The 22,827-nt window shown below is 41.0% G+C and overlaps 1 protein-coding gene across 4 annotated transcripts in view; it reads right to left on the bottom strand.

Annotated features, from left to right (window-relative positions):
* The window catches only part of LOC131573660 (thioredoxin reductase 1, cytoplasmic), a 36,186-nt gene extending 18,861 nt beyond the window's left edge, over positions 1-17,325 (bottom strand). The window contains exons 1-7 of one of the 4 annotated variants that reach the window (XM_058827828.1): positions 17,179-17,256; positions 10,751-10,881; positions 9,198-9,341; positions 6,540-6,649; positions 4,237-4,362; positions 749-821; positions 514-633 (exon numbers count right to left, since the gene is read on the bottom strand). In XM_058827828.1, the coding sequence (XP_058683811.1) occupies positions 514-633; positions 749-821; positions 4,237-4,329 (286 nt within the window). In that variant the 5' untranslated portion in view covers positions 4,330-4,362; positions 6,540-6,649; positions 9,198-9,341; positions 10,751-10,881; positions 17,179-17,256. Of the gene's footprint in view, positions 1-513; positions 634-748; positions 822-4,236; positions 4,363-6,539; positions 6,650-9,197; positions 9,342-10,750; positions 10,882-17,178 lie in introns of all 4 variants that reach the window. The other 3 variants (XM_058827829.1, XM_058827830.1, XM_058827827.1) reach the window with 3 other exon arrangements.
* Between the last annotated feature and the right edge of the window lie 5,502 nt (positions 17,326-22,827).

Below are 22,827 nucleotides of genomic sequence, written 5' to 3'. Positions count from 1 at the left end.
TGCTTCTGAGAGGTGCCTCTGCATGCTTCCAAGTACAGGATTGAAGCCTAAATAAACCATAATCCTACAACTATGCATAACAGATATAATAAAAAGTAAAATCTGTCTTCTTACATAGTAGTGACAGACACTTAGGGAAAAGAAATCCTTGCTTGTAACTTTAAGTTTCTGTCAGGCAATATTCTGGGGTATTCCCTTACACATTGTGGTACATTCAAAAATGGAGTAGTACCTTATTGCTTTTATTCACACAACAGTCTCATCAATTACTAACATGATCAGGAGCTGTTAACAAACAGATGAAACATGGAGGCAATAAACCCCATGGCTTTAAACTTGAAAAACTCTTCAGTTTTTCAAGTCAGTTGATCATCAGTTGATGTGTAATCTCTCCAAAGTTGCCTCACATTGTCAAAGCCAGCACAACAATCAGTGCAACAAGCATCTGATTATGAGAACCACCTCAGGATTTTCACTACAAATGACAAAACTGAAAAAAGTGTCCTTCTTTACCTTCTTCTGTAAACTCCCACCCAAATTTGCGTGAATCTTGCAAGGCTTGTCCCAGTAAAGCTGCCTGGTGCATCAATTTTTTGGGTATACAGCCCACATTTACACATGTTCCTCCAAGACCTGAGAGAAAGGAACAGAATGTGGTTTTGACATCAGTGTGGCAGATTTCAAACATGAGAATCAGAGTCTCTGAGCAAAGATCCTTAAAACAGGATTGCAATGAAGATAAATTTACCCCATGAGCTTCCCTGAGGCGTAGGCGTGACAAAGTCCAGCACCATCACTTTCTTTCCATATTTGGCAGCCTCCTGCAAAACAAATTAAATAAGACACATATCTAAATATTAGAGGTTAAATTTGGGGTAGATGATAACATCATGCATTGCTGAAAAGCTTTGTGACTTTTAATTAAGTAACAATGAATGATTTGCAAGGGAACAGACAGTCATTAATCTTCTGAATTCATCTGTGCATTCAGTAGGAAAAAGAAGATGAAAGGGAAAAAAAAGGCATTCATCCTGCTATACAACAGCATGGCATCAAGTGATACACAGGAGACTCTGTGAGTCCAACCTCATCTTTACTCCTTCATCCTGTCACTTTGTTCAGACTATTTCCCAACATGCCCATTTACTTTTAACCTATGTAACAAATTCCTAATTAATCAAGTTTTCCCTTCAAAGGTGGTTTCTCCAACAATACTTGAAAACACATCAGAAAATAACACAAGCAGTCACATGGCCAAGCATGACAACCTTAATCACTCTATGATTCTTAAGAAGTTTCATTAGGACATCTACAATTAATGCCTGTAAATGATACTGAGAACTATATACTAATCTGATTGCTCCCTTTGTGTTTTTCAAGAAAAAGGCAAAAACTGACAGCAGTAACTGCTGGCATGGAAAAACACTTAGGCAAGCACTAGGTAGCTGAGAAACAATGACAGATTCCTCTCAAAATAATTTTGCTACTCAGAGTAGCCACAACTATGCTGGCATCATATGATGAGTTCCTAGACATGTAAGCAGTAACAACTACAGAAACAGGATATTACTCTAAGGCCTTGGGTTTGGTTTGGGAGGAGCTGGACAGCCTTTAGCGTTGTTACCAGTAATACTTGTTAATCCAAATACTTGACAATCAGAATTCCAATTTTAAATGTATCTTACTTAATGCAAAATGCAAATCACACTTTAAATAACACAGGCTATAGACACCTTCAGAAAATATTGCTGTACGGGATTTCCGCTTCCAATAAAGATCTAGACTGGCCAAGAAGCTAATTCCTATCCATCAGCAGCACCTCTGAGAAAGGTCCTCAGAATGGTGTCTAGAGACCGAGACGAGTCATTAAAGCTCCTTTATAATGACAACTCTTAAACACTGCTCCACAGAGCCTTACCAGGGTTAGGTAAGCAGAATGCATGGATTCCCAAGCTTCCCTCAGCTACACACTCACATAACACAGCACAGCACTGCACTGCCACCTTACTAGAGATCGCACACAGATATAACCACTTCTGCTGAGTGATCTGCCCACAGCCACAAACCTGCCCTGGAGGCTCTCAAACCTTTTGGGGCTCAATGCAGTGCTGCAGGAACACAGCAAAGCTGCTCAGGGAGCTATTCTGTGTGAACTGGGAGCAGGGGCCTGGCTGAGTCTGAGTCTGCAGCTGGGTTGTACCAAGTCAGCCTGGCAGTGTTTGCACTGCCTGTGGAGAACTGCCTCAAAAGTAACAAGCTCTGGGCACAATGTAGAGAGGAAGATGTGCACAAAGAGGTATATGTGTCAGAGTGGAAAGCACACCAATCTAGGTGAACTGCTGCAAACCTGAGTGCAGATATCTGGAACTTTGTACGAGAGTTGTGTTGTTGCCACTGAAGGTAAATAGATTACACGAACACAGGTTGAGGTGTGGTGAAAAGAAGAGTTTATTTTTCCTCCCAGGATTTATAGTTTTCTGACCACGGCCAGGGATTGGATGGTCAGGATAACACTTTCTCACTGCACTGGCCATGAGAGATGCCCATCACAACACGTGTAACAGAAAGAATGTACACATCTCTGTGTTTACAGATACTGTCCTGGGAAAGTCCTTAGAAAACTATGTTAGGAAGCTCAGAAGCTGAGTTTTCAGGGTGACATTGTGTAACTGGGGTTTTTCTGTTTTGGTGTTTTTAAAGCACTGCCAGCTAATTAATTTTAAAAAATTGAACAATCTAAGTGAAAGTCAGAAGTTTATGTGTGTCAAACAGTTTCACTTCAACTACATGAAACTGATTTTAAATACACACATTACTACTGATAGGGACGCTGACTTTATTGATCTACCATCTTCTGCTCTACTCAACAATCGGTTGAGAACACTGAGACTCAATACACTTTACACACTGAGTTGAAGGAATTAGGCAGTTTATCTTCCTACTGCACACCTTTTCTGTCCTACAACTGAAAAATGATGCAATAAATACCACTGTGTCAGTTAACCTCCTTATGGAAATTTCAACAGCTGGCTTCTTATTACTGCAAACTCTTTTTGCTTACTGCAAAATCTATTTTACTCTTGTTACTCTTTCCCATCCCAAAACATCTCCATCTTCTGAAAACCAGTGTTTGCTTCTCTTTGTGACTTTCATAGATCTTACCTTCAATCCTCAATCCTACACCATGACAACAGTGCCCCTATTGATAGGAAAGCAGTAGACTAGCAAAACACACTATGGATCTACAATCATCACTCAGCCCTGCACATTTCCATTATAACAGAAGTACTTCTAAGGACCATGGCTCACTGTGAATCCAATGCTATTCTAAAATATTTTCTCCTTATTTTCTTTCACTCTGCAACAACCTCCTCCACTTCTTCAGAATGAAAGAAATGGCCCCAACTGGAGGAATAATCCAGCTCCAAGTCTTAAACAACAAAGTAGTTTTATTTACAGGAATGCTCAATTCATTTCTAAATAGTTAGTCTTACCACAGACAGAATGTGCCTGACTACAGATGTAAAAGACAGCTACTGACTGACACTAAATTTCAACAAGTTTTAAATATTTGGGATAATGACAGCTCTAAGAGCTTGTATATTTTGTACCACTGTAAATTCTTTTGATTAATTCTAGAAATGTTTCTAATAGCAATGTCCTAACCAAACCACATATTTCATCTGGCTACAGGCACGAAATACTAGACCCTAGAAAGTAAGGGTAAGACCACAGCTAAAGTATAGACAAAATCTCCATTTTTGCAACTACATAGTTGCAAAAATTGCTCAAAAATTGCACTATCTCCCCCATTGCCAAACAATATCCTAAGATACACAACTATACCTGAAAAGACAGAAATTCTATACAACTCCTGATGTTAATTTTGAATAGTTTTGAAAATATTTTCATTTATGAGCTGAGTTAAAATTCAACTATTAATAAACACTATTAAGATATCTACCTGCTGTTTTCCAGCAGCATCATCTCCCACAAGTGAGGACTAAGTCTCATTCTAATAAGAAGTATTAGGGAATATTAAGGAGTATACCATGTTTTCCTTCTTCTGAACATAAAGAAAAGAATATTGTATAATTGGCACTAACCTCAAAAGAAATTTCACTGATCAGGCAGAAGTTTTGTGCCCCTACAGTGTTAAAGACACCAAATTCAAGACACTGAGGATGTCACCCACCTACTTACAAGGAAAGTATGTGTGTATTTTCCCCCTCATACCTTGGCAGCTGCAAGACCTCCTGAGCCTCCACCAATGACAATGAGATCATAGTCATAGGAATCCGGCACCGGCGTAAGCCCGTTCACTTCCATTGTTTTCTGAGGGTTGTCTTCTTCCTTATGTGCCTGAACAGAGAAAACAAAAAGCATTAGGGAGTATTGAAACATTACCCACAGTGTTCAAAAATTTGTATTTTCAGTAGCAAATATTGTGATAAGGAAGCATAATTGCATCTAAATTTTCTGAGCTCGCTTTTAATTAGCTTTAAGTTTCATCTTCCTAATCCATCTGTGAATAGCTCTATACCTGTCAGATACTGAACTATAAATTTTCTTGTTCGTTGGAGCGCTGGGCTTCCTTGCTGAGCTTAGTTTTCCACAACAATGCAACCCTAGTGCCTCCTCATACAGTACTCCAGGATGAGATATGTAACTGCTGACACAAGTATTCCATTAATCTATTTTATTCTTTTCATCTGCCCTGGACTTTCCTAATTAGTGTTTTTCTCCTCCTCCTGCATATGTTTGTAGGAAAATACAACAATCCTATGCAACGCTGCACTAATCCACAATAATTACCAGGCTTACCAACAGAATGAAGAAAACATTTTCTGAAAACTGTGTTTTTGTAACATGCCAGTGTTTATCATTGCTTTGGTTTAGCATAACTTTGTCATCAAATGGATCAAATGTGACCACTATGGTTTCAAAAAAAATTTTTTGTTTTTTTTTTAATCACAACTACTACCACAGAAAAACTACCATTAGTCCCAAAATGCATTTTGGCAGCTTATGCCACAAAGAATGGCACTGTCTTCATATATACTTTCTAAAATGAGCCTTCATACTTCATTTGCGAAACTCCCATTTATGAGGGCTTCAGACCTTCAAGCCTTTGGAGTTGGAGTGGCAAAATTCTCAATGCCTCTCAAATTGCAGGACAAGATCTGGAGTGAGTAGAAATCAGATTCCTTAGCTAATCTAAATCAGTGAGCAGCAACTAAAGTAATGAAAAAACTTTTAAGGCCAAACCCATAAACTAAGAAACCCACACTTTGCCACTTTATAAATACATGTTTCTGTCCGCCTAACTTGGTAGGACTTGCTTCAGTACTACTGGAATAGTTGTGGCAAATCAAAGGAAAGAAAAGAGCCCAAAGAAGTTTCACTCGTCTTTTCATCTTAATTTTGTTTTGCATTAAACAGCCCTTTGTACTCAACTCATTCTACTGTTGCCTTCCTCTGGGTTATTCCCTCTCTGTCTCCTTCCTCTGAGGTTTGATTACTCCCTCTCTATAACTATGTCTACCCTACCGACTGCTGCCAGCGCAGCAACCCCAATGACAAAAATTCCCTATTGCTCAGACGAATTACACAATAATGTCAGCAGAAATTCAGGCTGTGCATCTACCTGAACAAAGTTACATTGTAGTAGTATTTCATAACCGCAGGCAGCATGTTAGCAATAGAAACAAAACTTAGAAAACACCTGAGGCTCCTGTGAAGACATCCAAAAATACTTCATTCTCCTTCCTCTTCCCTTCCTGCTCCACCACAACAACACACACCCCTACCACTGAGCATACTTTGTGCTTGGTTCCCTTTTTTCTATTTTTCTAATACAGCCATTAGCCAGGACCAAACTTCCTATCGCAATCACAGCAAAGGGGCGTTTATTGTACTGTGATATGCAGCTTCACTTCATTCGTATTTAGAGATGTAAAATTAGAGAAAGGGTGCCATTCTTTTCCAAAGCACACCTTCTTGCTCTCTTAGTGGAAACAGGATGGTGTGAAGCATAAGGGGAGACTAACTCCCCCACAGTCATCAGACCCAGCTACCAGGAATGGTATCTTTATGATGCATAGAAAGAAACCACACCAACTACTTATTTGCTTAGATCACTATTTATATCATGCTACCTTTTTTTCTCCTTTTAAGAAAAATGTTTTATGTTTTCACATGGATTAAGAAACTTCAGTTTTTATTTCTTACTGTTTAGTTCATTTCTTATTGATTCTTCATAATAACTCTTGATGAAAACATATTAAAAGTTTAGATTATACAAAGTAGATAAGAAGCTTTCTCTCTTCCTCCTGAACCCTGCTCCAAAGCAGCCAGGCTCTAGACAAGCTCTGCATTCCATTTACTGAGGGAATTTCTTCATGACCGTGATCCCATCCCGAGAATATATCTCCTTGACTCTTCACCCATGAACTACAAATTTTACAATACAGTCCACATTCTGATTATTTTTCAGTGTCAAAACTAAATTACAGACTTTGAAATGTATCTCCCCCTACCTTTAAAGTTCTCTCATGATCTCCTATTTGCTTCTCCCGTACAGAAACAACTGGCTGGGAAGTTTCTGGCGCTGCTTCGCGCTGCCCTTCTCGCAGCTTTGGGGCTCCCCCTGTGAAATAAAGGATAAAATAATGTAGTGTCTGGAGAGACGTCCTTTATGAAGGCTGTGCTCCTCGAGAGAAATCGTCTGGGGGAGTGGCCTGGCAGCTTCATTGCTTCCTCATCTGTGGCATGTCTGTCCCAGGGGAGCATTTCCTAAGGAGACTCATGACTCATTTGCAATGTTAGGATGACTTGCAATATTTTCCTGTTGAATAAAATCCAATGTGAGAGTTGGCTGAGATTTCAGTACTTTTGGCTAATCTAACAGTTTGCTTGGATCAAAGCAAGGAAATCACATTTCCTGTGGCTAAGCCTGAAACTTCGGTCTTAAAAGAAAATGATGATTTTTTAGCTTTCTTGACCAGAAAGTGACACTTAAAGTCTTGTACTTTTAAACTTAATTAAAAGTTTTTTGTTTTCTCATGCAATTAGTTGTCTGGAAACTTCTTTCAGTTCAATGTATTGATAAATGTATTGAAAAGGCTTGAAAAGAACAGTTTTCCCACTAGTCATGACTGATCTTACATATATATGCATATATGTATGTCCAATATAAAAGTTTAATCATATTAGTGAAAAGAAAAAAAAAAAACATATTTACACACAGTGAAACTTTATTTGATGTGGCATTGAAAAAGAAAAAAAAAAAATCTAATAATTGATTGGAATCTATTATCAGCTCTGCCTTCCTCCACATAACTCCGATCTACATTACGCTTAATTTCCAATAAATGGGTCAGTACACAGTTGTTTGTACTTAATCACATACATACTTAGCATTGTACAACCAGCATTAATTAGCAAATCCTGACACGTGCCCATACTTAGAGAAACAGCCATACTGAATGCTATGAATACATTCCTTGGGCACTGAGCCCACAAAACTGAAAAGCATTCACACACACACAAATGAAAAAAAGGCAGTAGTTGAAAACTGGTCTCTAATCTTGCCATTTCTGAATTCTTCTCAGCAACTTGTTGCTAAAATTCGTTTATCTCACAAAGGTATTGGGAAAAGTACTTTGGTGACGGTGGTAAAGGAGTTTAAAGATCAGAACTGTTATGTAACAGTTAACATTAATATTAGTGATGGGTACTACCTTTTCTATTCTAGTTGGGGAATACACACATGTAAAACAAGAAAAGCAAGAGCACAGGTTTTGAACAGCCTTCAAAAAGGATAATTTCACAATCTTCACAAAGGATAATTTTTTGCTTCACTGTATTATATTAAAGCTACAGTCCTGTGTGTACCTGAAGCAACTGAAGTCCTGCAAGTTTGAACAATCTCAGGAATGTTCACCTAAAATTGTATTTTCAGTGAGATAAAAATCTAGTCATTAGCCAGCACAGGCACCTGTATAAATATCTCTAATTATTTTCAGGTAGATTTATGCCACAGGTACCAAGTTTTAGCAATAGCCCCAAAACCCAAAGGCAATCATAGCCCCTGGCAGAGACTTGAAAGAGTTTGTATGTTGGCTGGCCCTGCTTCTCTCCCTTGCTGGTTTGGGCAACCTGCCACAGGCAGGATGACAAAGCACAAAGTGCTCTGTGTGTCACCAGCTTGCTCTCCATAAAATCCCATCTATTAACGGCAATTGTGATAACCCACTGTCCTGGTGAATAATCGATACTTTCCAAAAATGAGTCAGCAGACAACTTTTTGCAGGGCGAGACTGCTAAAGAGAACGTGAACCATGGATCTGCTCTGGCTAACCCTCAGAGAGGTAGTGGTGAGGATGACTCTCTGCCTGGTACGTATCAGCGTTATTCAGCAAGTCTGTGGCAACTCAGAGTCGCTGCAGGGAAGCCCAGTGAGGCTTTCTTCCCCTTCACTACCAACAACTTTTGGTTTTGTTAGTCCCAGTCTAAGAGGTGGTGGCCGTGCCTTCTCTAAGACCTGCCAAGTGCTCCTTGATATGGGGTGAATCAATCTAACCAACCAATACTAAAAAAAGGGGACAAGTCTATTCTCTTGCACTACACTGGTTTTTCCTTCTTGGACTCTGCATACCTGGCACCAGTTCTAGCAGACTTCAGACCCATGCATGAGCTAAATCAACTCACTAACCTAGGAGAAATCTAACCAAGGAGAATAAAAGTTGTGGATGGTTTCCCACCAGTCTAACAGCACAGAGAACAATCCTGTAATCACCACAGCTGGTGCCAGGACAAAGGCATTACCAGACCAATAGTGAGTAAGAGGAGGCAGCGACACCTCTTGCTGGTAGTGGCAAAACTGCCAGTTATTCTCAGAACTTGTTAAACCAGAAAAAACCCACCTGGGGAGATAAAAAATTACAGTGAAACAACTATGGTATTTTTAATCCATATCCTTCCTTACTGGGAGGGAGCTTCCTCATAAATCGAAGTCCTCTCTGGAACTGAGGCCTCTGAACTTTTGACTGTTTGTTGTGTAACTTCTAGCTAGAATGAAAAAAAGGCATGATTGGTTTCAGAAGGCTTTGATCAGATGGGAACAGGACCAGCCCAACCCAATAGCCTGGATTAGCTTTGTAAGCAGAACTGCTCCAGGATAAGAACTGCCTTACGCTGCAAAAACAATCCAGGGATCCCACCAGCTGCAGAGGCAGGACATGGGCATCCATGGAAAGCACTTGCCCTTCAACTACTCACTCTGGAGGTCTAGAAGTGGTGCTTCAAGGCAAAAGTCTCCACTGATTTACCTAGAATTTCTGTATCACACAAAAGAACATTACCAACAAGAACAAACTTCACATTTTCACAAACTATAATTTAAAAAATAGTTGTCTCTACTCCAGGAGTTCAGAAGATGCCTCTAAATTTGTAATGTCTCTGAGCAAGTATGTAAATTGCTTTACAGCTCTACCTTCAGGCATTTGGGAAGTACAGGCTATTTCATATGACAATGAGTATTTACCTTACGTCCAAGTGAACTTTGTATGTTGAGAAATTTTCAGGTTTCCTTTTTCTAGATTTGCTCATTTCTGCACTATCCTTACAGGTCACTACCTCCCCTATTGCACGAACTCAAACATTTGGTAGTGATGACAACAGAGCCATTACATCATTCAGATTACCAGGTTAAAACCCCAAGCCCTTAAAAGACCCACCTCCAGCCTGGATCGTATCACAAATGCACAATGAGAGGCTGCCTTGCAATCAGCTGAACTGAAAAAACTGAGAGGAAATGGAAGCCTGCAGCCTTGCTGGCATGGTGTCATTTGCTTTACCTACTAACTTGTCTTTGTCCCAATTACGAGTTTTCTCACTTTCACTCTTCCATTTTCTCCCCATCCCACCAGGGAGGGGTGAGTGGGGCTGAGCTGTTAGCTGGGCTCTCAAATCCAAAACCCACCAAGCTTTAAGACTTGACAAGTAAAAGAGTAAAGTGCATTTTCCTAAGAAATCAGAAACTCTCCAAACTATGTTATTGCTTATATTTATCCAGTGTGTTGCTGCTAAGCTCTTTAATTTTAATTGTATTTTTGTTAATGCCCTTTTAATATCTAAGAGCTTAAAACTCCTTCAATTGAAATAAGGGACTGCTTGAATGGGATCAACATCAAGGCATAATGTGGAGTAGCTGAACTTTGCAACTAGTTGAAGCAAGATTTGTCAGATTTCTGTTAGCAGAGTCTTGACAGTGTTACATAGTATTACTCCAAAACACCTATTTCCTTCATCAAAATAGAAATTCTTTGTTTCTACCACAACTATTTGAGTACAAAAAGCATTTAAAGTAAATTCCATAAGTGGGAAAACATATAGATACAAACTTTTTTCTGGGAAGTTTCCAACCTAAGTGTTGAGTTCTCTAAGCCAGAAGAGAAAAAAACCTTCATCATTCTCAGTCAAACAAATGCAGCTAATATATGAAAAAGGCAGAAAACAGCAGAAAGCCCCACAGCACAGTATTCTCAAAGGACAGTAAACATCTACTGACAACTGTTAATCTAACCTCTGCATAGCAGGACAGGAGTTACAAAACCAAGACAAACCAAATACTGACAGAGGAATTATGAACCTTCAAGTGACATCCATCTGAGAGCCTGAATCAAAGCTCTCTATACCCAGCAGAATAGTTCCCACTCAAAAAAAGGCATTACATGACAAAATTCACCCTTTCAGCTTAATTTTCCAATGAACATCTGGGGACTGACTCAACAACATCCTCCAATCCTCTTCCACTCAAGATAGGTCAGCAGTGTGTTTGGAGGGCTGCAATCCACCACCTTTCCATCCAAGAAGAACCTAGGGAAAAAAATTCAACACTCAAACACCTCCTTTTCTAACAATCATCCACTCAAACCTATAATCTGTCTCATCCTGTTAGTCTGAAAAAAGGGGGTCTGGAACTGGTCTCAGCTTCTAGTTCCTAGCAAAAGAAGTAATTCCTACTTCCAGGCATTTGTTTTCCTTTTGTTTTTCTAAGTACTCATGCAGCTATCACAAAGTCCAACTGCTTTATGAAAAAGTGTATTAGTCTGGTGATTTCAACAGGAACATCATTATACTCCTTGGTTTGTTATGAAGTCCTACAAGACATGCTTCTGCCATAATAATTATGGAACTTAAATCCCACTCCAACAAGACCTGGGCTTTCTCACAGACTTTTCCTAGTAGTGCTCTCACCCACAGAAGTTTCTCAACAATATCAGAGAGCGGGTACTTGCCCTTGAAAGCCTTCAGCCATTCCTCATTCCTTATGTAATTGTTTACAGTAAACCATACAGGAATTAGCCAGGTTGCTCTAATTAGCATTAATTGGGATGTTTTCTGTGAGCATAACATCACATGCTGACCTCAAGTATTTCTAGAACATCTACAATACAAACTATGTTGGCTTTAACAGAACAAGCCATACAAATTTAACAAAAGTAAATTTCAGATTCTCTCTTCCTCAGTAAAAGGCAGCCAATCTTACATTAATTATGTATCTTTGACCACTTTCATCTTTAATTTTATTTCACTGTGAACTAAACTAAGTAGGTTATGAAAATCTTAATATAAAATGTGTGTGCCTGTGGAAATGTGGTAAAAGCTACAATATCTCATATAACAATTTATATGCAATCTTTATGGAAAATACCATCTTACAATACCAGTAATTTTAACATAGATTTTTGTCTATTTCCTTCAAAAGCCACAGCTGCTTTGGGATTTACCCATATTAGTTAATGCTTTGTCTAATCTAAATCAAAACAAAGGAATCTGAGTTCTGGTATAATTACCTGTAAAGTATATCATGCTCACAGTGCCATCCATACTGGCTCACCTTTTATTTGGGATGACCTGAAAGAGCTGAGCTTCCTCACTTTTCTTCTTGAAATTACTGCGGCCAACACAAACCTGTGGTTCCCACAACCTGTGATTAATATTCTCATGCTACCTTTTTTTTAAAATTCCTGGTCAGTAAATAAACAACTCTCTGACACAAGGAGGAAGCATCACTAGCCTCACTTGAATAAGTGTGGCACCTGAGGCCAGAGAGGTGAAACAGTACTCAGCAGGGATGGAACAGGATCTCCTGGTGCTGGTGCCATTCATTACTCCCTACTGCCACTGGCCATGCCTTTATTGTTTCTTCCACAACTAAAGCCATTTATTCATTCCCACACATTTCTTTGTAATCAGGCTTGCATTTGAGTCACAGAGAATGTAAAAAATGACGGAAAACAACTCACACACAATCAGGATTTTTTGTCAAACAATGCAGTATTAAAATTGAACACGGTTAAAGGAAAACAAGCCCTTTGCAGGTAATCTCCCAGTAAGGGCATAAAGGTTAAGGCAGGTACAACACCACGGAAAGTACCTGGATACCTACAGAAACCTGTGATTTTACTTCCCCCCCCGAGAGGGGCTTTTTTAAGAGATGAGGAAAAACCCCGGATATTTTAATCCAGAGTAGTCAAAGTTTTTTTTTTCTTTGAAAAACAAAAGAACTTGAACGGAACAATTGAATCCTGCTTGTAGCAGCCCAGCAAACAATGACACGGCATTTCTGTGCGGAGAGGGAAGCAGCACAGCCTAAGAGGTTGCTCACTGCCCTCTGAACTCTCCTCACCAAAAGTGATCTGACAAACCAGCCCTATACACGCAGCCCTGACAAAGGTCTGGCTAGGTACGGTTGTGAGGGGCGGCTGGAAAACAATAAATACCTTACACCTGTGAGCCAGAACTACTGAGAAGCGCTTGCTTTGTGTCAGGCTGTGCAAACAGCAGGGGAGATAAGGAAGTTAAGAGTTTCCTTCCCACCATACTGAGGATGCGATGCCAGGACGCAGGTGAGGTGACCGTGTCAAATAGCAATTTCTTCCTTGAGCATCTGACTCAACAAGCAAAACAGGCAACTTTGCTAGAACGGAAGATAAAATGAGATGATATCTCCGTTCACTTGGTAAAACCGGTTCATTAGCAGATTCTTAAGAAAAGCTAGGACTGCACTAGACTAAGCCACTACTATTTTCTATGGAAATAAAAGTATTTGCATGTTCTACTTACTTCCTCTCTTTGCATTTGTATCTCTTTTATGCAAATGACAGTGCTGGGTCAGATAGGGTTGTAAAAGCCAAAAATTATGGGGGAGGGGGTCGTCATACAGTTCATAGAGTTTACCATAAATTAATATCTTTACATACTCAATACTACAAGGCACAAAGTGTACATATAGGAAAGGCAATATGCTAAGGAAAGCAACAGCTGTGAACTTCTTGGAAGAAAAACAGAAGGTAAAACCAAACTGAAGGCAAGGAAAAAGAGAGGACATCAGATATAGCCAGTCAAATTAGGGGATGGTTCTGCAAGAAAGGCCTAAAATGTGACACCACATTCAAAAAAGGAAGCTATTTAAAAGTATGAGGAAAAAGTTAAAAAAATTAGGAAAAAAATGAACAAGCAATGGAAAAAAAATAAACCAGGAAATACATGAGTTGAGCTGTAAACTGGAAGGCATCTGCATGACAACAGCCAGGTATGAAAAGCTAGATATCAAAAACAAAGGAGGAATTGTAGATAAAGTATCCTCAGGAGATAGCAGTGGTAAAGAAAAAGGGAAATAACTTAGCAATACTTAGCAACTATACTAAGTAAGCCATAGTGCACAATTTTATCTGGTCTTTAGTTTGTTTTCTACAAGCACAATCAAAACAGAAACAAGGCACCCTACCAAACGGTGATGGAGATGGGCTTAATGGAGGAACAACCTTCAGACAGGAACAAGCAACCGAGTTTTATCTCCAAAGTTTTGAAAATAGAGAAACCATAAAAACGGACTGGAAAAAGGAGACAAATACCACACACTATTGAGGGCCAAGCACTGTTTCTGTTCACAGCAAAAATCAAGGGGATAGCATAATTATTAACAAGGGTAGAGGAAGTACATGGGCTTCCATTAAGCCACGTCCAGGATTTGAGTCCACTCTACTTTTCTGCTCAGAGTGCTATGACACATCTGTTATTGTCACCTGAGCAACTCACATGTAAATTATACGGTCAACACATTTCCAGGAAATACTGCAAAAGTAAAAATATTTGGGGCCCCATTACTCTGACGCTCAGCACGTGTAAATGTCAACACAACCTGATTACCGCTGGTGTTTGTACTACAGCACAGAACTAGGACCACCAAAGTGGATCCCCTATTACTCCATCTCACAGTTATGCTGCATTCAGAGGCTCTCATATTAACACTAAAAATGAGGAACAATTATGTTAAAACTACTTTTTAAACTGACTTTGTGGAATCCAGCCCCAATTTCATTCCCAGTCTATTTTCCAGACCCACCAGTGAGTGTGTCCTGAGTGCCCACTCCTGAAAGAAGCTCAGCAGCTTCAATGTACATCAAAGTCAAACCAAACTAAAACACAGCCCCTCATAATATTCGACTATGACAGTCTGGGATGAAAAAAAGTAGCACTTGATGTCATAACAAGGTAGAGTCCCACAGAAATAAACAATATGTTTTACAAAGCAAAAGTTGCAGCCCAAGGTATCTTAATTCTGAGATGTGTAAGTTTAGTCCCTTATTGTACAGCTTTGAATTTCATCCTTAATCCTTTCTGCAGTAAAATGCCTGTTTATAATATAGAAAACTAAGCAAGTGTGGAGATTATTTAACAAAAGAATCAGGAAAAGTACTCTCTTCTCAGTTACTTCCAATTTTCATACCTTTATGCTCACAAAATGTCATAAATACTGCATGTGTAAAATGCAATTGTTGAGGTATACTGAATGCTACTTGAAGATTGAGAATAACCTTTTTGAAAGCACAAAGTAAGGATAAGGGAATGTATTCAAGAGCTTTGTTGTGCAAACTATATATAAGCACCTCATCTTAACATTTTTACTTTTTCCTGTGCTGGGCACCATTTTTTTGCCAGTTGTGCTCATTGCCAGCTTGCTACAGTTTATTTTTTAAACATGCTTAGATCTTACAGTGAATTAATAAATAATTTAATGTTGCCATTGATAAAAGATGCAAAGGTGGGAAAAAATCCAGAGAACAAATAAGAAATTCTACACATGTAAGTTTAAATACCCTTTGTCCAAGGGACGTATATAGATATTAAAACAACTCTACTGCTTGGTATGACCAAGCGTAGAAAGGGGTGAATTTTAGATTTTTCATGTTTCAGAGTCAGTTAAACCATGAGTAATTAGCATATTTGGATTATGTCTCTGGTTTAATGTAAATTATGTATCTGTTCAAATTTTTGTAATTTTTTTGCTTTAATCTTCTGTTTAAGTTCTTCAACAGCACTGAGAACTCCTCTCATCTCTTGTCCTTGATGGACACTAAAAACTTTGACGTGTTTCTTTGGGAAGTGGACATTGGGTTTCAGATAATAATTTACTCATAACCAACTATTCCAGAAGCAAAGCGTCCTTGATGCTTAAATATAAACCTTGTCTCTCAGTTTAAACCAGCCTTCCTGGAGAATTACTTTAAGATGCTGCCAGAGTTGTAGAATAGGCAACAGGGAGTAGTAACGTCTTAAATTGAAAAACCAAAGATACAGCAGAGCATATAAACCAAAGCACAAACAACGTGTTCTTTTAAGTCATTTAGCCTAAATGAGTCAGCTTCACAAGGCTGAAAATGCTCATTAAGGTGCAGGTTTCATTTCTGAGTTTATGCCAGCAGATAGATTGTTGGCCAGAGGAACCAGGTTTGGGTACAACTCCAGAGCAGCTCACTCTGCCCCAGACTCCATGCTACCACACCTGCACAGATTACAGTATCTGACTTAAAACTAAATTAGGTACTTCTAAATCAGAACATGGTAGTGGCATCATTAGGTAAGGGAACTTCCGCCAGGTCACAGCACAGTACTGAAAGTACAAGGACAACTGGATTCTCTAGACAGTGGTTTGAGAGGCTTTTTGGGTTTTGTTTTTTTTTTTCTTTCTTCCCCATTCCTTCCTCTTAGGATCAAGGAACATCCATTGCTTCCAATGCCCAGACTGGAGAATTTTATGTTGGTATAATTGAAAGATCTAAGCAACATGGAGCCACAGCAATAAGCCTATTTCAAGAGTTTTAACTGTTACAAACCTCATCTTTGTATTTGCCAGCTCCTGCTGTGCCTTATGCAAATTCTTACCGCACAGGCATCTTTACTTTTTGTTTGCCAAGCTTCTTACAATTTCCATCCTTGATAATAAGACTTAAAATATAATATAACACCTTAAAGCTCCCAAGGTGGTTTTGTGTCAATGTCCTCAAATTATTGCAAGTATAAGAACATGTTTAAAAACAGTCCCCTCTCCCAAGGATTTGGTAGAGCTAAAAACGCTCCTAGAGTAGAACATTCTCAGTGAAGTACTACATCCTAAGAGTGCCTTTTCATTTAGGCAGAGCTGCTGCTCAGTGCCAGATGTAAGCATAGGTTCATTACTTCGAGCCCATTATTTAGCTTCTTTCATGGGGTTCTATAGACCCGGTGAATGTATGCCCATGGAGGATCTCAGGCTGAAGCTCTGACTCCGATGAGACACAGAGCAGTCAGCTGAAACACAAATTTCCCCACTATGTCTTGGGAAGATGCCTCAGTCTTGGTAGGCAGAAATCATATCCATGGACCACAGGGCCATTCAACTCCCATCTAACTCCAAATCGTGTTCTTAATTCCAAATCTCGCTCCCTCCTGAGCACAGCCATCCTTCAGGCCACACTGTGGCAGTCCCCGGGGTCGGGATCGCACACCCAGCATCGCTCTGCTCTACGGTGAGCGGGGCGATGCTCACAGCCTGCCCAACAGAGTCACTCAGGGGGCAGCCGGGCAGAGGCCGTGCTTGGGAGCAGGGACAGCACCCGCGGGGCCCCGCGCTCACCCTGCCGAAGGCACAGCAAAGCTGTTCCGCAGCGCGGTACCCCCGCGGGGCGCCCGGCCGCCACCAAGGGTGGGGGCCTCAACTGCGCCTTGCCGGGTGTTTCACCGGGAAAACGGAGCCGGTCCCTTCGCCCGCCCCACCGCGCTCGGAGCCCACCAGGTGCGAAGCGCTGCCAGGCAGGTGCAGTCCGCCGGCAGCCGCCTGCTGCCTACCTGCCGGGCGCCGCCGCTCCGGGGACGCGCCGCCGGGCGCCTGCCGCACCGCCTGGCTCTTCCGCAGGGTGCTGCCCATGGCGCGGGCCGGACGGCACGGGACGGACCAGACGGGACGGGCCGAACGGGACGGGATGGGCCCGGATCGCCGCCCCGGCCGCGGAGGCGCCCCCTGGCGGCCGCGGCCCCTCCCTCAGCCCCGGCGCCCCGGCGGGCCCGGTCGCGATGGCGACGGACGCGGGCGGACACAGCCCGGGGCTGGCGCGGCCCCTGGCGGGACCCGGGCGGGCCCAGGCCCTGAGCTCCCGAGCGAGCCCTCCCTCCCTCCTGAGGGCTGGTGAGAAAAGCGCATTCAGGAGGTCTTCTGGGACAGGTTTTCCGCTCACAGATAATGGTTCGTGCTGAGAAATACACAGACAGAAAAGACACTGTAAGTGGAAGGTTACCTGCGTGAGGCTGGCCACGCTGCTCCCTCCTGGGCTAGGGACATTATTTGACACCATTACCTCACAGTGCTGCAGAGGCTGTGGCCCCATCCTGGGGGCTTAAACTCAAATATGTGGCAAGAGGAGCGTCTGCCAAGGACTGCTGGAATCAGCTGAGAAGCCAAAGCAAGATGAAAGCCGTAGCCCTTTAAACTACCACCAAGGCTGGTCACAAATGTCTGCTGTTATCATCAGTCAGTATGAGCTTTCTTCACTGTCCTAGTGGTTTGACCCTGGCCTGATACCAGGCACCCACCAAAGCCCTTCTATCACTCCCTTAGACAAGTGGACAGGAGAGAAAAAATATAAAAGAGGGTTGAGATAAAGTCTGGGAGAGATCACTCACCAAATACGGTTACAAGCAAAACAGACTTGAATTTGGGATATTAACTGAACGAATTACTAACAACCCCTGAGAAGGAGAATGAGAAGTAAAATGAATCCTAAAAACACCTAAAAACACCTTCCCCCCAGCCCTCCCCTCTTCCCAGCTCTACCTCCTCTACCCCAGCAGCACAAGGAGACAAGGAATGGAGGTTATGATCAGTTCATCCCAGGTTGTTTCTGCTGCTGCTCAGGAAGAAGTATTTCCCCTGCTCCAGCATGGGGTCTCTCCCATGGGAAACAGCTCTCCATGAACTTGCCCAACATTGAGTTCATCCCATGGGCAACAGTTTTCCGTGAACTGCTGCAACATGGGTCACTCTTCCATAGGGTGCAATCCTCCAGGCATAGCCTGCTGCAGCCTGGGTCCCTTACAGGGTCACAACTCCCACCAGAAACCTGTTCCATTATGGCACACTCTCTCCACAGATTTGCAGGTCCCTGCCTGGAGCCTGCTCCAGCAGGGCTTTTCCAAGGGCTCACAGCCCTGTCTGGGGCACCTGTTCTAGTGTGGGTCCCCTTCATGGGCTGTAGGTGGATCTTTGCATCCCCATGGACCTCCATGTGTTGCAGCAGGACAGCCTGTTTCACTATGGGCTGCACCACAGCCTGCAGGGGAATCTCAGCTCCAGCCCCTGGAGCATGTCCTCCCCCCTCCTCTACCAACCCTACTGTCTCCAGAGTTGCTCCTCACACATATTCTGACTCTCCTCTGTCTGCAATTACATCTGTACAATAACTTGTTTTCCCTTTTTAGAGGGACAGCTTCTGGCATCTTGTCACAGAGGCCATCCTTGTAACCTCCCACTACCAAAACCCAGCCACATAAACCCAACAAAACACTTCACATGGAAAGAAGCGTGTGCCATTACATCAAACAAGGCAATTTATCTGATCACTATTCTTGTTTACAGCAAACAGTGGCATTTGTTTGAAATGTTTTAAAATGTTGCAAACCCAACCATAGATGTTTTTGTTGGATGGGTCTTCTTTTCAGTTGCACTGATTGACTGCTGGGTTCTGTGGCTGAGTGAGTGTGAAGGATGCTGTGACACCAACACATGGCAATGAAACAAACGTTGTAGACTGAGAAATTCTTTGTCTTAGTGACCACTGGGTTGCTCTGTTGTCCTGCAGAAGTCCTAAGTGTCCCCCAGTGTACAATGTGTCATGTCTACTTTGGTACTCTGCCACAAAAGTAGTAATGAGTGGCCACAAAGGATCAAAAGAAAGGGAAGCAGGAGAACAGGATAATAACTTTGAGTCTTGATGTTTAAGAGGCACTGCCTTCCTGTCCCCAGGTGTTTTGCTCAGAGAACTTCAGTAATGCCTATTTGTATTCCTGTATTACTCTTTTACTCTGAAATTATATCTCCAGCGTCAGCTGAGGTTTCAAACACAGAAAAACAACAACTCAGCTTAAGACTGTTAAGTGGAAAAAAGTCTCTGAATTTATGAGAATGACCATTGTGATTCTAGAAGTTATATATTCAGTATAGCCATCTGTAACAGCAAAAATTATTACAATAATGAGGAAAATAATTGTTGCAGGCATTCATGGATTATTATGGCTTCAGAAATACAGTTATTAAAATAATTTGCTGAACAAGCTTAGGGAAGGAACCCTTTTCCACCAAACCCTATCTCAATATTTTCATTACATGAGGACTACCAGCAATTGGCAATTCAGCCAATTTGAGAAAAATCAAATTTAGAAAACCATCCTGCAGTCCTGTTATTCATTCACAGTGTTTCATTTTGCTTATTCTTTTGCAATTATCTTCTAATCATATTTCTTTTAATGAAGAAAAAGGTCTTACATTGCTGTGGTGAAGATCCACTGAAGTAATAGGAAACATTAAGTTCTACTTTTGAGATGCTTCGTAAAACCAGTGCATACAAAAATCAGAATTACCCTGTGTCACTTATAATCAAGGAGTCTCACTGTAGAACAGAATTTTGATGCTGCACACAAAGACTACCGTTTTCACATTCTTTACCCACTCCTCCCAAGGGATTGCTTCTTCCTGCCATGTTACTGGCCCACATAACCTCTTACACCAGTTGTTACAACCCCCTCACAAACACTACCATCAGGCCATTTAAAGTACAGCTAGATAATTTATGTTCCTACACTCTTATTTTAGTCAGACTACTTCTGATTTTGGCCTCTTGAAAGATAATTCCTTTATTTTTTCCACAGGCTTCATGCTCTCTCCTGAATCACAGGTGACGATCAACTCCAAGATGCTATTAAACTCTTTCTTTTTATTTGATTTACTCTTATTATCTTGTTAGATCATCCTCCTTCCAGTTTTATCTACTTCATTATCTGCTTCTCCACATAAGATGTTTGTTTCCTCTCATTGTATTCCACAAGTTAAGTCTTTTTTTCTGGGCAGATCTGGCCCTCTTTCTATTAAAATTTGCCTAGGAATTACACTTTTAATAAGGTTTAAGAAAAGCTGAGTACATTAATTTATCTTTGAATTTATTCTTAGGTGACTGAACTGCACACATACATGAGGTTCAGTGTGAACCCCTGTAATATAAGCAGAATATGATGATAAGAAGAATGGAAGGAAGAAGGAAAAGGATGGGAAAAACTGCAACATATTCCAGTTAATAACAATGTGATCTGATGCCTTGTCCATATGTGACATACATTTTTGTCAGTCTCTGCCTTTCTCTCACTATTTAGACTCTTTGGAAGAGAGATTATATCTTCTCTCTGTTAAAAAAACACTTGATTTTTTAATTTCTAGTTCTGTCATCTTCATAAATGATCTTTATGCTGTTCTTTTCCAGTAGTAAGGACATGCATAGGAGAGCAGGATCATACAGTCAAAAGACACCCTGGACCCTGTAGTATCTCCCTGATATCTCCCTGACACAGACACCAACTCTTGAGAGTCAGAGGTAAGCTTGTGTACTGAAGTTATTGGAAGACTGATACCCTATTTCAGTTACCAAAGCACGGATTTAAATCTGCTTTGGGTAGTACCAAGCAACAGGACAAGAGGAAATAGACAGAAACTGATGCACAGGAAGTTCTGCCTGAACAGGAGGAACAACTTTACTGTGTGAGTGACTGGGCACTTGATCAGGTTGCCCAGAGAGGTTGTGTAGTCACCCTCACTGGAGATATTCCAGTACATTTGGACACAGTCCTGTGCCATGTGCTCCAGGATGCCTGCATAAGCTTCTAGTGTTGGTGTTAAGAGGTCAGCTATGATAAATCAAATTAATGTAAAAAGTCTACAAAATACTTGAAGGACTAATAAAAATAGTAATTACATTAAAATATTAACAAATAATGTACTTTAATAAAGACAAAATGCAAGGTGTTTTACTCTGTCTTGAAATCTCATAAAGAAATGTGCTGGGTTTGGTTGGGGAAAAGTTCATTTTCTTCACAGTGGTTAGTATGGGGCTAAGTTTTGGGTATTTTATAGTAAATATATTTGATACATGATTGTTGCTGAAGAACTGTGTGACAGAGCTACGATTACCTAAATGGTACATCAGTGGGAGGGTCCTTCAGTTGTTTCTGAGATAATTGATGTCCAGCTCCCTGCTGACTATTATAACGGTGATCGTTAAAATAGTATTAGAATTTCTGTTTCCACAAAAAATTCTAAGTGTTCCTTCTATACATTAACTGGGAAGAAGGCTGGTTCAATTTCACAGTGCTACCCTCTTATAAAGTATAGAATTCTTGGTACTTAATGCAAAATCACCTAAATATTAGCGTTATTAAAGCTGACATGGTCCTTGCATTTTGAGAATATTAATATAATTGAAATACCACAGGTAATTTTTGCAAGCTTAGATTAATTTCCTTACCTCAAGATCTCACCTCAAAGTTTGGCCTCTTACATAAGCTCTGGATCTAAGCTCCTTCTGTAGCCAACAGAGAAAGACAGGCATGTCCAGGTGTTGACTCATCCTTCTGAAGAAAGCACTTCTAAACATTGACCCTATCTCTAGTCCTTAGTCTGGACAAGTTCAAGAGAAAAGATTTTCAGCTTTCATGTTCAAGTTGACAGAAATCTTCTATGTCTCTTCCTACACTGCAAGTGTGATGGTGTCAGCATGTTAGTGACAGTTCAGGGCCACGGCTAAGATGCTCCCTGTGTGACCGAGTGCAAGAGAACAGCTTTATTTTTATCATGCTGCTGACAGAATGGTAATGTACACAGGCCTTTGAAGCAGTGCAGTTTAGGATCCCATATCTACAGGGATATTAGGAAGGAAACTACAAATACTGACAAATGCCACAGGCTCTGGAAACCTCTGGTACTTCTAGAAAAGTCCTGAATTCCTCCATTCGTGCTGGCTTTGGCTGAGAATGAGTTAGTTTTCTCCCTAGTAGATAGCACAGTGCTTGTTTTATATTTATCATGAGAATAATGTTGATAATATATTGATGTTTTAGCTGTTACTAAGTTGTGTTTACTCTAAATCAAGGACTTTTTGTCTTCCCAAGCTCTGCCAGTTAGCAGGGGTACAAGAAGCTGGGAGAGGCACATAACCTGGACAGCTGCCCCGAGCTTGCCAAAGGGATAATCCATACCACAGAATGTCATGTTTAGTAAATAAACTATGGGGAGTTGTCCAGAAGCTGCCAATGACTGCTTGGGGTCAGGCTGGGCATTGGTCAGTGGGTGGCGTGCAACTGTGTTGTGCATACTTGTTTCTCTAGACGTGATTTATTCCTCCCTCTCCTTTTCTTACTCCTTCTAGTGGTAGTATCAAGGCATTTTATTTTAATCATTAA

The sequence above is a fragment of the Poecile atricapillus genome, chromosome Z (genome assembly GCF_030490865.1).
Source record: "Poecile atricapillus isolate bPoeAtr1 chromosome Z, bPoeAtr1.hap1, whole genome shotgun sequence".
Taxonomy (NCBI): Eukaryota; Metazoa; Chordata; class Aves; order Passeriformes; family Paridae; genus Poecile; species Poecile atricapillus.
Note: the sequence above shows the minus strand (reverse complement) of the source record. Positions and strands in the feature narration are given on the sequence as shown.